The following is a 15,063-nucleotide window of genomic DNA, read 5'->3' on the forward strand; positions in this document are numbered from 1 at the left end:
TGGGTTAGTGCCTTTTGACTTCATTACTTTCCTTATAAGGGGCAAAAAACCCTTGGTGTATAAATAGTATGTGTGAAAACTAAATTGATGTGGCCTGATTTGATTTCTTCCTGTCTTCTCCATTTCTGCATGAGGAGACAGAGAGGGGGGGGGGTTGCTGATTTAGTGAAGTGGCCTTGCTGTGGATGTGCTGTGTCTTGCGACACTGCTTCTGACCCAGGGCAGTGAGTGAGATGCAGAGATGACCTGTCATCTAGGAGGAGCCAAGATAGGAGGGAGGGAGGGAGGGGGTGGATGGGAGTGGAGTATATGGGGATGGAATGGGAGTGGATTTTATGCCTTTGTTTTTTGGCTACCTCTCTTGTAAGCGGTAAAAAGCTTTTGGCATATGTATGTATATAAATAGAGAGTTGGAGGAAAGTTTTGACAGTAATTGAGTACATTAGTGGGAGTTGATCCCAGGGGAACACAACAAGGAAATGGGGAGGTAGGAGGTCTTCCTCCTGAATGAAAAGTCTGGAGGATGGCATAGGTGTTGATCTTCCTTGAGGAAGGAAAGTCTGGAGGAAGTTCTAGCAAACCTCACCCAATGCATGGCATGCATACATAAAAGGATAGAGAAAAAAATGAAAAGTCAATTCTTCTATATTGTTTCATTTTACAGATAAACAAATAATTATTTTTACAACTGGAAATCAGTATTTAACATGTAAAGTTAAATGACATGACCACAATATATGTTTTACAACATACTGCAGTACGGCAAGACACACTACAGTCAAGTTCCCACAAGATCAGGTAGAAGTGATTTCATTGCACACTCATTTAACTGCAACAGGTAGAAGTGACATATCGCTGCACACACAATTCATGGCAAAGGCTGTCATATCATTTTACTTTCCCTTGGTATGAACATATGGAAACATTTTATCATAACACTGTTGTACAGTAGGAATTGAACAATCATATTCTTCATCACAATGTTGCATAAAAATAGGTTGACATTATGTTTCTCTGATGAATGATAAAAGCAGTCTGACATGACTCATCATTGCATTGTTACATGATAAAAGGAGGCTGACATAACTTGTTATCATGCTGCTAAATTAGAACTTGTTTAAAATGACTTACCATACTGTTGCCTCATGGGTAAAAGTTAATATTTATCATTAACATGACTGTCATACATAGTTTGACATGAAATTAATGAATATTAACCACAGAAACGTGTTTTATCATACTTTCACATGAAAAGAAGGGAATAAAATGACCAAAGTTGGTTGCAGGATAAGAACAAGTTGCTGTGACTCATCATGACACTGCAAATAGATAAGAAGGAAGTTGGTTTGATACCTCACAACCCCCTGCTGCCCGTATGGCACCAATACTGGCTCACACTTCTTCCCACTCTTGTCAGGGCTGTTCTCCTCATCTCTCCTCCTAATTCCTAATGCAACACATCATTAGTATTGCAATGGCATATAAAAATAGGCTACATTCTTAAATCTATGTAAGTTAAAGATTCTATTTTATCAGATAGCATCACACTCATTTGGTAAATGTCAAAATTGAAGGTCCTGAAGAAAAGCTGAAGACTTTGGTAACGGGTGACTGAAAGGTACGAGTGTGGAGTGCCGCACGAAAAAATGCATATGGCAACAAAAAGAGTGTAATGCTCATACATGTTATTGTAGTTAACAGGATGTGCAGTTCTGCAGTACAATGTGTATTGATTAACAAATGCATCAATACTCTTGTACTTTTTCCTTGCCTCACATATTCCAGCTTAACAATGCTTCATTTCTAGATAAAACATAAAACTCTTATACTGTTATATATTTAAATAATAACAACACTTTTGAACAATATCTATCTAAATGATAGTCAATCACAATGATAAGCATCTTATAAAATATATATATATTTTTTTTAATTTGTTATAAAAGTGAAGGTGAAAAGTTAAAGATATTAAATACTTGGAAGAAACACATGGTAATCTTTCATCAGAATTGCACCCAGCATCCCTAAACCTTTCCAAACCTAAATACTGAGCCAATCCATTTGTGGGTGATCAGGTGTTGCAGTTGCATATAAAACTCGTGATTACAAAGCAATACAGTGTTAATGGCCCTTCATGTCCCCCTCCTCATCAAGTCACATTTGTACACATTTTGCTGACATGCCAGCCGCCAGCAATGCCCGAATGAACGTCACGATTAGCACCGTAGAAACTTGTCCTTCCCTGTGGAGCAAGTGTTCAAGCATTCTCCCTACCCTCTCCTTCCTGTCAGTAAAAAAATGAATAAACACCCATTTCTTCTTCTGCCTTCATTTTGGTATGTCCTGCAGTTGAAAGAAAACAAAGTTGAAGTAGGCATATTAGGTGTTACATATCTGATTCATAAATTCTAAATTTAGCAAACTATCTGCGAGTAACTGAACACACTGAATACTTTATTACCAAATAATTCTGGGTACATAGCAATCAATTGAGCATGTATTATATGAGTTCCTCCTACAATTAGATTAACAATTTTTCATAACAATTTACAAAATAATTTATCTTATTTCACTCAAGCAATATGACAATAGTATGTTCAAGAGATTTTAAGCTTGGATGTCATAAATATAACATGGTAAAAATCTATTTGCCAAAAGGCCCCTTCCCTCTTATAAGGGAAGTAACATGCCAAAGCATGCACCTTCCACCTGTCCCTCTCCCATCCACCACCTATCCTAGCTCCCTGGCCCTCGCCCACTACCCAGGTCAGGAGCAATGCAGGAAGGCAAAGCTGATCCACAGTAGGGCCCACAACCTAAGGTGGTCTATTTCCATCAACAAAAGGGGATCAGTACTCAGTGATGATTCTAGGATTATGAAATTGGGAGGGCAAACTGAAAAACTTGGGGGGCCATGGCCTTCCCAGGCCACCCTCCTAGAATTGCCACTGCGTGTGATGCCATGATGCGGTCAGTACTGCAGTAGTATTTACCAAGGTGTGTATATATATATATATACATACATATACCAAGGCTTTTTTCCCCTTACCAGGGGGGTAGCCACAAAGGACAAGGCACAAAAACATTCCCACCCATTTCATCCCCGAAAACACTCCACACCCCTCCACCCTCCCTCCCATCTTAGCACCTCCTAGATGACGGGTCATCCCTGCACCTTGTCCACTGCCCTGGGTCAGAAGCAGTGTCGCAGGACACAGCACATCCACAGCAAGGCCGCTTCATTAAATCGGCGACCCCCCCTCTCCGTTCCCCCATATAAAGGAGAGGACGGGGAAAAATCCCTTTGGGCTGCGTCAAAATTTTTGCTCACACACACTACCTCACCCCCATTCCCCCGTCCAATCCACCTCATGCATCACAACATTTTCCATATACAACCATTCTCCATTCACCCCTGTCTTCTGTCCTCTCCCGTCCTTCCTCAACCGACATTCCCCTCTTCCCCAAAGCCCCCTTCACCCCATCCATCCATCTCATCCTAGGACGTCCCCTCATGTTCACTCCCTCCACATCTGCCTTCCATACCTCCTTTACTAGTCTTTCTTCACTCATTCTTTCCATGTGTCCAAACCATCCTAATACTCTTTCATCCACCCTATCTCCCATAAAATAGGATATGCAAAAAAACTGGGGGGGGGGGGCAACCTGGGGGCCAGCTGAAAAACTGGGGGGGGGGGGGGGGGGCATAGCCTTCCCAGGCCACCCCCTAGAATCACCACTGTCAGTACCTGGTCTGCAGATCAGATCCAGAAACACATCTTTCGGGTTGTGCTGTTGTGTTGTGTTGTATCATCCATACAAAACCGTTTCCCTTCCCTGCTCAACAGACATTCCCCTCTTACTCAAAGCCCCTTTCACCCCCATCCATCTTGTTTGCAGTCTCCTCAAGTTCACTTCTTCCACCTCTGCTTTCCACACTCTCTTTGCTAATCTTTCCTCACTCTCTCTATGTGCCCAAACCATCACAATAATCTCTCATCAGCCCTATCTGATTGCTCTTTTTTTAACCTCTGCTCTCCTCCTCACCTCCTTGCTTCTCACTCTATCCATCCTTGTGACACCCACAGTACTTCTTGGACACTACGTATTATAAACATTTAAACTTCTCATTTCTGCCTCTCTTAAATTCATACATAAAATCAGAGTAAAGTCTGACTGACAATGGGACACCAAAAGCATAACACCATTACTGTATATTAGTTGGGTGATATGGTTTAACGTCACAAACTCCCCCCTATCATAAGGCTAGGATGGTGTCCCTTAGAGGACTTTGTAGCTTGGAACTTAATGAACCATGCCCTTAGGTTAAATTTGTCGGTGGCAGGATTCGAACCGCCATCCCCTCAACCTTCGCTGCAAGTAACAACGCCCTAACTCGCTCAGCCAGTGAGCTTCCTACAGTTAGGTAACTACACAAAAATTCCTCCAAATGTTAAGTTTTAGAATCCCTAGTCCTTATTTTATCTTATTTACTCTTTTTCACTTACCTCTTCGTCCCAGCCTTCTAATTCTCCTGCCAATTTGTAATGATGTCTTCTTAGTTCTGCTAACTTGACTCTCTCATCCTCCAACAATTTCTCCAACTCCAAAACCCGTACCTGACAGTCCATCTCCATTCGCTTTGCCGAATGCAAGCTCAACTTGGAGAAATCAAGTGTGTCTGCAAATATATAAACCAGAGCTTTGTTATTCACCATAATCTATACATACACAGATATATACAGACATGATAGTGGGTAACCCCCCAAAAAATCTACATTGGCCAGGGGTCCTGGGGCAGAGCCCCCAGTGGGGGTCAGGGGCCTCGGGCCTAGGCTGAGTCCCTGGGCTGAATTGCTAGTAAACAAATGCATGCAAGCTGTTCCGTTTATGTTGCTATCGATATAATCGGCCAAAATAAAATCTACCCAAGTCATTACCTTGCTATATGTACACGGGCGCACCACACCATGCAATGCTACATAAAATGAATCACTTGCGGGCCAGCACAAAATAAACCGCTTACAGACAGGTACAGCCAACATACGAATCGCCCAAAACTTCACATCAACCAAAAATTATTTGATCACATTTTTTTTTTTTAACAGGATTGTTTATTACAATCGTGAATTAATGACAAAAAATCGAGATCACTGATCACTGTCAGGAAAAGAAAAAATCAGAATTCCGATTTAAATTGGAAGAATATCATGCCTGCATATACCAAAAAGCCCTTTCCCCCTTATTAAAGGGGAGTCTATCTATATATCAAAGCCCTTCCCCCTTGAAATAAGAAATACAGATGACATTGATAAAAAGACACCTCCTGATGGAGGTGAGGGGGTTCATGGCTTTGCTGTCTGTTTTGCAGGATCACCACATACAAGTACCCATCTTTGTTCCCTGCCATTGAGATCCAATGGCAAAGTATGGCAACAAGACACCAGCCTCTCCATATCAATGTAAGTTCCCACTCTTCTTTGAGAACTTTCCCCCTCTCCATTCTTTACTTATATCTCCTCCTTAAGTTTCTTTTTCTTTTAATACTCTTTATCCCTTAAGCAATGGGGATTTCTGATGACAACCAGAAAATAACATACAAAAATCAATGCCTTGTAAAACTACCTTTGACCAATGCATTATGATGGAGGACAGGGTGATCTTTTTGTAAGGGCAAATAGGATTCTAGTGTATCATATATATCTAATTCAATGTAAGGGATCAATGATGGCTACCTGCATGTAGTGGTCCTTCAAACTGGGCAGCTTCAAAATCGGTCAATTTTTACACCTCCATCAGGAAGTGTAGCATTAAAGAGCAGACACTTGTTCTTTGGACTGGGTCCAAGGTCTGTTTTTATCAACTTCAACTGTATTTCTTATGCTTTTCCACATATCGGGAACTCTTGTAAGGGGGAAAAAGCCTTTGGTATATGTATGTATATATATGTATGGGAACTGACAACCAGTATCTGCTCCCCTCCCCCAACTACTTTTATACATATACCAAGGGCTTTCTCCCCTTTACCTAGGGGAAATGAAAATGAATCAGCTCCACACTAATGCAGCACAGCCAACAGTCCAACTATTTCTTCCTGGAGAGGCAATGAAAGAATGTAAGCTGTCATTCTACTTACTTGCTTCACTAACTTTATCCCTGCAGTTCTCTGCTGTGGCAACCACAGTGCCAGTGAGAGAGGAGATAGTCTTGGCAGCTGCGTTCAGCTGCCCTAAACTTGTAGATGACTTATCTGCTTTTACTTTGGAAGCCATTACGAGTTGCATAGACGAAGCTGCAATTTCCTTGGATGCAACCATCACCTCTTCAAATTTACCTTCACCACTGACCACTTGGTCAGCAGCAGTCCTGCAAGTCCACAATGATTACAATAAAAATTACTTCCATTTTGGAAAAGGATTATGACAGGGTAGACAGGAAGGCACTGGGAGGTATTGCAGATATATATGGGATAGGTGGAAAGCTGTTAAGAGCAGTCAAGAGTTTTTACGAGAGTAGACCTGTCATCCAGGAGGTGCCAAGATAAGAGGGAGGGAGGAGGGTGAAGGGGAGTGGAATATATAGGAAATGGAATGGGTGGGAGTGGTTTCTATGCCCTTTTTTTTTTTGGGGCTACCCCCCGTGTTGGGGGAAGAAGCCTTTGGTATATGTATGTATGTAGTAGAGCTTGTGTTAGAAATAGAAATGGAGAGAGTGAGTGGTCTGAGGTAAAGGTGGTCTTCACCAGGGATGTGGTATGTCACCATGGCTGTTCAATTTATACATGGATGGGGTGGTGCAAGAAGCATAAATACAAGGGTAATGGGCTGGGTGCTGGAGATGGTTAAAGAAAAAGGAGAAAAATGAAAGAAAAGTCAGTTGTTGTTTGCTGATGACACTGTGCTTGTAGCAGGATCAAGGGACAGATTAAGGAAGTTAGTGACAGAGTTTGAGGGGTGCAAAAGAAGGAAGTTGAAGATAAATGTGGGTAAAAGTAAGGTGATGAGATGTACAAGGGGAGAGGATGGCAGCAAACTGGAAGTGAGTATTAAGGGAGAAAGACTGGGGGAGATGGATAGTTTTAGATACTTGGGGGCAAATGTGGCAGGAAAGGGAGGAGGGGAATTGGAGGTATAATGTAGATTGAGAGAGGCAAGTAAATGCCTTGGTGGATTAAAAAGTGTAATGAGAAATAGATATTTGGGAATGGATGCTAAGAGATGGTATGAAGGAGTGATTGTGCAGACAGCACTGTATGGGGCAGAAACATGGAACATAAGAGACAAAGAGTTTAAATGTGTTTGAGATGAAATGCCTGAGAAGTATGGTAGGGGTTACTAGGCTGGATACAGTGAGAAACACAAGGTGAGGAGGAGACTGGGGGAGGAAAGGGATGGTTTAGACACATGGAAAGATTGAGTGAAGAAATATTAATAAAAGAAGTGTGGAAGGCAGAGGTGGGTGGAGTGAACATGAGGGGGCAATGACCAAGGATGAGATGGATGGATGGAGTAAAAGGGGCATTGGGAAAGAGGGAAATTTCTGTTGAGCAAGGAAGGGTGAAGACAGAAAATAGGGGTGAGTGGAGAAAGGTTATGTATGGATGATGCTGTGATGCATGGAAGGGAGTGGGTAGGGGGTGGGGAGGTGAGAGAGTATGTGTGAATGATATTTTGACACAATCTGAAGGGATTTCTCCCAGTCTTCTTTTTTTCTGTATGAGGGGATTGAGAGGGGGGATTGCCAATTAAATGGAGCAGCCCTGCTGTGGATGTGCTGTGTCTTGCTGCATTGCTTCTGATCCAGGGCAATGGGCAAGATGCAGGAATGACCCGTCATCCAGGAGGAGCCAAGAAAAGAGGGTGGGAGGGAGGGGTGGTGAATGGGAGTGGAGTATGTGGGGATAAAATGGGTGGGAGTAGATTTATGCCTTTGACTTTGGCTACCTCCCTTGTAAGGGGGAAAAAGCCCTTGGTATATGTATGTATATTGGATGTGACTGTTTACTAGCATGCTCTTGATAAAATACTGTATTTTATGAGATAAATCTGTATTGCCTCAGTTGAAGATTGCAAAATTCTATACTTTGATTAAAAAAAAAAGAAAAAAAAAAATTAGGCTATTAGACTACAGTTTCTCTTGACAATCTGGTGCTGAATACCCACTTACTTCTTGCTGTAATTCATTATGAGAAATCTATATACCACGAGTTTTCCCCCCTATAAGAGAGGTAGCCAAGTCAAAAGGGATGTGCCTACTCCCATTTGGGTTCTAGTTAGAAAACTCCTCCCACACTCTTTTATGCCTTGACTTCTTGTAGGAATAGGGTTACAGAGAGCAGGATACCTAGTCCCATCATTTTGCCATGTTTTAACTATCTTCTATAACCTGAGTGGGAATACTCAGTGAAAGTATTCTTTCTTCCCCCTACCAAAGGGGACAGAGACTTAAGAAATATACATTTGCAATTGGATAAAAGTATCTTTACAAATGAATTACTGAAGCTACCAAATGGGCAATGATTCTGCTATAAATATGAGTAAAAACTACTAAAATTTGTTCTAATATTCTTCAGCAAATCTTATATCACTAAATAATTGGGAAAACAAAGATAGAAATAACCTTACATCAAAGCCTGGCATGCTATTGCTACTGCTTTGGCTCCTGATATCAAGCCTTCTGTCCACCGGTGGTTGCGTTTATAGAATTCTTTTGGAGAGGCTCCTCCTTTGCCAGCTGCTACAATCTCCTCCTGAACCTGCGAGGCTCTTTGAACGAGAAGCCTGACTGCAGCCATTAGCTCTCCACAAGTTCCTAAGATGCCTTCATTTACCTAAACACAGAACTTGGGGTTAATTAGATGGTTCTAGTTTAGAAGAAGGTAATACCAATATTGTTTCTATAATCATTATATCATTACGGGCAACAAAATACAACCATACATAAGAAAACAATCAAGCAACTCTGAATCATACCTACAACATTAAATACAAAAGAAATATGAAAAGGTTCTGGGCAAGTAATATATTATTCTATCGCCTCACACATCTAACATTAAAATACCAACATGCACGAAGAAACATCAACCCTTTCACTGCATATTAGGTTTCCTTTAACTGAATGAAACTGCCAAGTGGTAGCCAAATTAAAGGTATGATCTGTTGAGCTTAAAGGATTAACTGTGAGAGGCTCAACCCTTGCACTGTGTATCTTTCCCTTGGTTTAATAAAATCATCAGGTACCAACTAGAAAAAAGTACAAATTATTAACAGTGAAAGGGTCCAAAAGAAGCAGCGAAATGTAAGAAGACAACTGATCACTCCTGGCTGTCGCTAGTCCACTTGGACAGCTAGTATATTAATAACAATAACAACTGTTGCCCCAAGTTTCATTTCCTGGAAACCTGCAACCCTTACGGCAACTAGTAAGGATCCCCTGGCCTTCCAGAAGTCATTGTGGGAAGATATATTAGATATTTGTGTTATATTTGTGATACTGTTTCAGCATGAGGGGACAGAGAGGATGGGGGGAGGTTGCCGAATTTATGAAGCGGCCTTGCTGTGGATATGCTGTGTCTTGCGACACTGCTTCTGACCCAGGGCAGTGAACAGGATGCAGGGATTACCCGCCATCCAGGAGGTGCCAAGATAAGAGGGAGGGAGGAGGGTGGAGGGGAGTGGAATATGTCGGGAATGGAATGGGCGGGAGTGGTTTCTATGCCTTTTTCTTTTTGGCTACCCCCCGTGTAAGGGGGAAAAAGCCTTTGGTATATGTATGTATGTATGTTTCTATGTCAACAGCTTGTAGCAGAAGGGGATCAACTGCTGGATGTCTGCTTTCCTTTTGTGAAAAAGGTGGAGCACATAGCTCTTGGGGGTGGTATGTAGATGTATCAAGAGAGGGTGTTGATGGGTTCTGAAGATGGGCACCAGGGAAACATTTCTGTCCAACACTCATATTGCAGGATTACTTGTAGATAATTGCCATTGGTCCCACTCTCAGTATATTCATTACCATTCCAGAATAATTATTTCTTTTCTCACAATCTAACAATGCCATTCAATGATGATAATAATAATAATAATAATAAAATGAAATTGCAACTATGATTTAAGAATGCTAAGATATTGGGAGTTGCCATACAATGAAGCAGTGGGGATAAACCAGCCTCAGCAGTTAACCTCCTCCATATGATGACGCCTACATAGGCATCATGAGGAGTGAGTAGGTATACAAGGATGTCAGTTTTGGCATCTTAATTATATCTATTTTGTAGTTGTAGCTGAGTGACCCCCAAATTCTGTGAACTGGCTTGATCATGTTTTCTGTGTTTATTATTACTCAGAGTAAAAGAGAACGAGTAATACAGCAGTGATTTTATATTTTATAACCCGAGTACTGTGATGCATCACTCATAGTACCTCAAGCATCCGATGTTGCGCACGAGAATTTGACTTGCACTGAAAAGGTTAAGCCCTACTGTGGAAATACTGTGTTTCACTGAACTGCCTTTCATCTAAGCAGCAGTGTGGTAAGGGGCTTGGATGATTCTTCATCTATATGATGCTGAGGTGGAAAAGGCATTAAATGGGTTTTAATGTGTATGACATAGGTGTGGAGTGGATGAGGAGGGAGCTGTCATATAAAGAAGTGGTAGGATTAAACCAGCTTCAGTTGTTGGGCCCTACTGCGGAGGCACTGCATCTTGCACAGTGCTTTTGACCCAAGCAGCATAACAAGGGGCAGGGGCAACTTTTCATCCATGAGATGACTGGATGGTAGGAGCAATGAACGGATATGGATGGGTCTGGGACTGATGTGTGCTTTGACATGGTCAACCTCTCTATAAGGAGGGAAAAGGACCTTTATCATGTATGTAGTTATGAAAACAACCATTCCTGGTTAACATTCAACTATCAAATTCCTTAATGGCAATCAAACTTCATGACAAGTACTGCAACATATAGGTGTTAGTAAGCACACAAAAATATTACACAAAGTATTTTAGTCATTATATTCCATTTACATTAATTCAACCACAACACAAGTCTTTAGTTTCACATACGAGAAAACCAAAACTCATTGAGTTCTAACTTCGCCCACCTTGCCTTTTAACATCACCTGGAGACAACAATCAGAATTTAGACATATGAGTAAACACTACATGAGAGTAACAACAAATAAAAATACATACATATACCAAAGGCTTTTTTCCCCCTTACAAGGGAGCTAGCCAAAAGACATGGCATAGAAATCATTCCCACCTATTCCATCCCCTACATACTCCACTCCCCTCTACCCTCTTCCCTCCTTCTTATCTTAGCACCTCATGGATGATGGGTCATCCCTGCATCTTGTACACTGTCCTGGGTCAGAAGCAGTGTCGCCTAGGCACAGCATATCCACATCAAGGCCGTTTCATTTATTTGGCAACCCCTCCTCTCCGTCCCCTCATCCAGAAAAGTAGAAGACAGGGAGAAATCCCTTTGGACTGCATCAATTTATTTCTCATACACACTCCCTCACCCCCCATTCCCCACCCACTCCCCCTCATGCATTCACCCCTATCTTCTGTCCTCTCCCATCCTTCCTCAACAGACATTCCCCTCTTTTCCAATGGCCCTTTTACCCCATCCATCCATCTCATCCTAGGATGCCCCCTCATGTTCACTCCTTCTACCTCTGCCTTCCACACCTCTTTTACTAATCTTTCTTCACTCATTCTTTCCATGTGTCCAAACCATCCTAATATTCTTTCATCAACCCTATCTCCCAACTCCCTTTCCACCCCCGTTCTCCTCCTCACCTCCTCATTTCTCACTCTCTCTAGCCTAGTAACCCCTATCATGCTTCTCAGGTATTTCATCTCAAATACATACAAACTCCTTCTCTCTTCCTCTCTTATGCTCCATGTTTCTGCCCCGTACAGTGCTATCGGCACAATCACTCCTATATACAATCTCCTCTTTGCATAAAATAAAATAACCAAACAAATAAAAACAACAAACAAATAAAAATGTATCTCACTTGTTGTGTAAAGAATAATTAGTTTCATCTAGTAGTAGCAAATCACCATAATTACCCTTTTTACTGGCACACTTGGGCCAAGATGAAAAAATTATGTTACATTATAGAAATCATTGTTTACAAAACTTTAGTAGCATCCAGGAGGCATAGTGTGAATGTGCTGCCATAGAATATTTTGAGTAGGAGCATTCTGCAATAATATTAAATGCACCATATATACTTTTTTTTTTTTTAATAGTTTAACATAAAAAAAAAAAAAAAAAAACATCGGGAGGCTAGGACGGTGCCCCTCACAGAGGGCTTTGTAGCATGGAATTTAATAAACCATGCCCTTGGTTCAACTTCGCCAGTGGCAGGATTCGAACCACCCTCACCTCACCAAAGACAGCATTGCAGAACCAACATGCACACAGGCACCAATGACACACCAATATGAAAAATATTTCAGAGATATTCCAGTTCAAATTGATAATCCATAACTATGTTGTCTATCCACACATCTTGGCTGTTGTCAGAGGTATTTAGGGAGTTGAAACTACTCTCAAATGATGACAAAAAACTCTCAATATCGCTGAAGGTATTGTCTGTTTTGCTACAAGACCCTTGGATCGGTATATAAGTCATGATGTCATCAGAACTAATACCAAAAGATGGTGCTGTATGCTGTGGTTTATAATACAAATAAGCAGATACAGAACCACCACAGCAGGACCTGACAACTAAATCTGGTTTAGCCTATTCACTTCACTACATGGTAACCCACCCCCTCATCCACCTGGTAATTGTACAAAACAAACAAGAAGTACATTACATGACTACCTCAAAAAGAAAATCAATTCTCAAAATACTGTGCTGAAAATAAGCATAATAAAATGTACACCCTAACAAAAGAATGTATAGTTTTTCCTCAAACAAATGTAAAACATACTTCCAAAAACAAAACAAAGACAAAAAAGTAACTGGTTGTACATTCCTTTTTTCTTTCTTATACTGAGTGATAAAGCTAATCACAACACAAAAAGATTGAACCACCCACCTCTAGCTGCATGCCTGAATCGTGTGCACGGGTTGCTTCCAACATAGCAACAAATCGTTCTACTGCATCCTGAATTGCTTTATCCATGGCTTCCATCTCTCTTTGTACCACAATTGCCACATCCTCCTCTCCTGCTCCTATTGCCTCACATCCCAATACTAAGGAGCAGCACCTGGTAACCATCAAAAACAATTTTATCATTATTTGTATGCATGTACTTTTTCTAATGAAAAAACAAGGCATAAAAGTTCTGGGAAAAGGACACCAACCAGAACCTAAATATAAATGGATGAGAGCAAAAGGGAAGAGATGGGTAACATGTTTTTGAGATGAATGTGTTAGCCTTGAGTAAAATTAAACTGAAAGGGAAAGGGGAGTTGTAGTTTGGGACCACATGGGTAGCATCAAGAATGGCAAGAGGGTAACATAGGGAAGGTATGGCACTGTTGGGAAGTGACGAGATAGTTTTAATTTTTTATTAATGTTTTTTTTTTTTTTCTTTCTTTTTCATCCGACCTAGATATGGATCAAAAGGTCTCCTGTCGGCATGCTTTGCCTTTGTAATCCCTTTGTAGACAAGTGTGTGGTGAAATTAAGTGAAGATAATGTGGGGAAAGGTGAGACTGGCATGAGAGATATGGGCATTTGTTGCATATGGTCCTGGTAGTAAAAGAAAGTGAAGAAGAAGAAGAAGGGGAAAAAAAAAAAAGAGGCATTTTACATTTATTTAAATGTATAGAATTTTGAGAGAAATGTAATACTACAGTAGCTGAACCAATAGTAGTAATAGAGAGGTATTGGGTGGCAGGAAAGAGCTATAGTTGAGAGATGTTGGATATGTGTACTGGAAATAATGATAGCAAATACAATGTTCAGGTTAGAAGCAATGCGGTAAAACACAGCAGGATCTGACAGCCAAAATTGGTTTACTCCCCACTGTTACATTACATGGTGACACTCCACCTCCCACTTCCACTCATAAACTTTTAGAACAGACAGGAAATCCCTTCTGGCTGCATCAATTAATTACCCATTCATACTACTTTACACTCATACTTATCTACTGTCCCCTCCCTTCCCTGCTTGACATACATTTCTATTGTACCCAAGTCACCTTCATCACATCCATCCACCTCATCCTCAGTCATCCCCTCAAGTTCACTCCATCCACCTCTGCCTTCTACACTCTATTTTTTTGCTAATCTTCCTTCATTCACTCTTTCCTCATGCCCAATGCCTAGACTATTCAAGTATTCTTTAATCAACCCTATATGCCAGCTCCCTTTCCACCCCTAATAAACACCTCACCTCATTTCTCATTATGATGATGATAATAATAATAATAATACATACATATACCAAAGGCTTTTTCACCTTTACAAGGGAGGTAGCCAAAAATCAAAGGCATAAAAACCATTCCCACCCATTCCATCCCTAATACGCTCCACTCCCCTCCACCCTCTACCCTCCCTCTTATCCTGGCACCTCCTGGATGATGGGTCATCCTTGCATCTTGTCCACTGCCCTGGGTCAGAAGCAGTGTTAAAAGACATAGCACATCCACAGCAAGGCTGCTTCATTAAATCAGCGACCCCCGCTCTCCATCACCTCATGCAGAAAAGGAGAAGACGGGGAGAAATCCTTTCGGGCTGCGTCAAATTTTTCTCACACATACTACCTTACCCCCCATTCCACCTCATGCATCACAACATCATCCATATACAACCATTCTCCATTCAGCCCTGTCTTCTGTCCTCTCCTGTCCTTCCTCAACAGACATTCCTCTCTTCCTCAAAGCCCCTTTCACCCCATCCATCCATCTCATCCTAGGTCGCCCCCTCATGCTCACTCATTCTACATCTGCCTTCCATACCTCTTTTACTAGTCTTTCTTCACTCATTCTTTCATTAACTGGAAACCCACAGCCTCACAGTGGCCAACAAATATCAACTGGCACTCCAACAGATCTCTTTGAGAAGAAACACTACATTGTTTTCTGTGCT

The 15,063-nt window shown here is 41.3% G+C and overlaps 1 protein-coding gene across 9 annotated transcripts in view; it reads right to left on the bottom strand.

The window, feature by feature from the left end:
* Positions 1 to 630: 630 nt before the first annotated feature.
* Hip1 (Huntingtin interacting protein 1) overlaps positions 631 to 15,063 on the bottom strand; it is an 89,917-nt gene continuing 75,484 nt past the window's right edge. For 7 of the 9 annotated variants that reach the window (XM_076173547.1, XM_076173545.1, XM_076173546.1 and 4 more), the window contains 6 exons: positions 13,061 to 13,232; positions 11,101 to 11,118; positions 8,625 to 8,830; positions 6,137 to 6,366; positions 4,509 to 4,681; positions 631 to 2,343 (listed from right to left, as the gene is read on the bottom strand). In XM_076173547.1, coding sequence (XP_076029662.1) covers positions 2,329 to 2,343; positions 4,509 to 4,681; positions 6,137 to 6,366; positions 8,625 to 8,830; positions 11,101 to 11,118; positions 13,061 to 13,232 — 814 coding nt within the window. In that variant the 3' untranslated portion in view covers positions 631 to 2,328. The remainder of the gene's footprint in view (positions 2,344 to 4,508; positions 4,682 to 6,136; positions 6,367 to 8,624; positions 8,831 to 11,100; positions 11,119 to 13,060; positions 13,233 to 15,063) is intronic. The other 2 variants (XM_076173551.1, XM_076173544.1) reach the window with 1 other exon arrangement.

This window comes from Oratosquilla oratoria, chromosome 34, assembly GCF_046742065.1.
Source record: "Oratosquilla oratoria isolate Oo_2021 chromosome 34, ASM4674206v1, whole genome shotgun sequence".
Classification (NCBI taxonomy): domain Eukaryota; kingdom Metazoa; phylum Arthropoda; class Malacostraca; order Stomatopoda; family Squillidae; genus Oratosquilla; species Oratosquilla oratoria.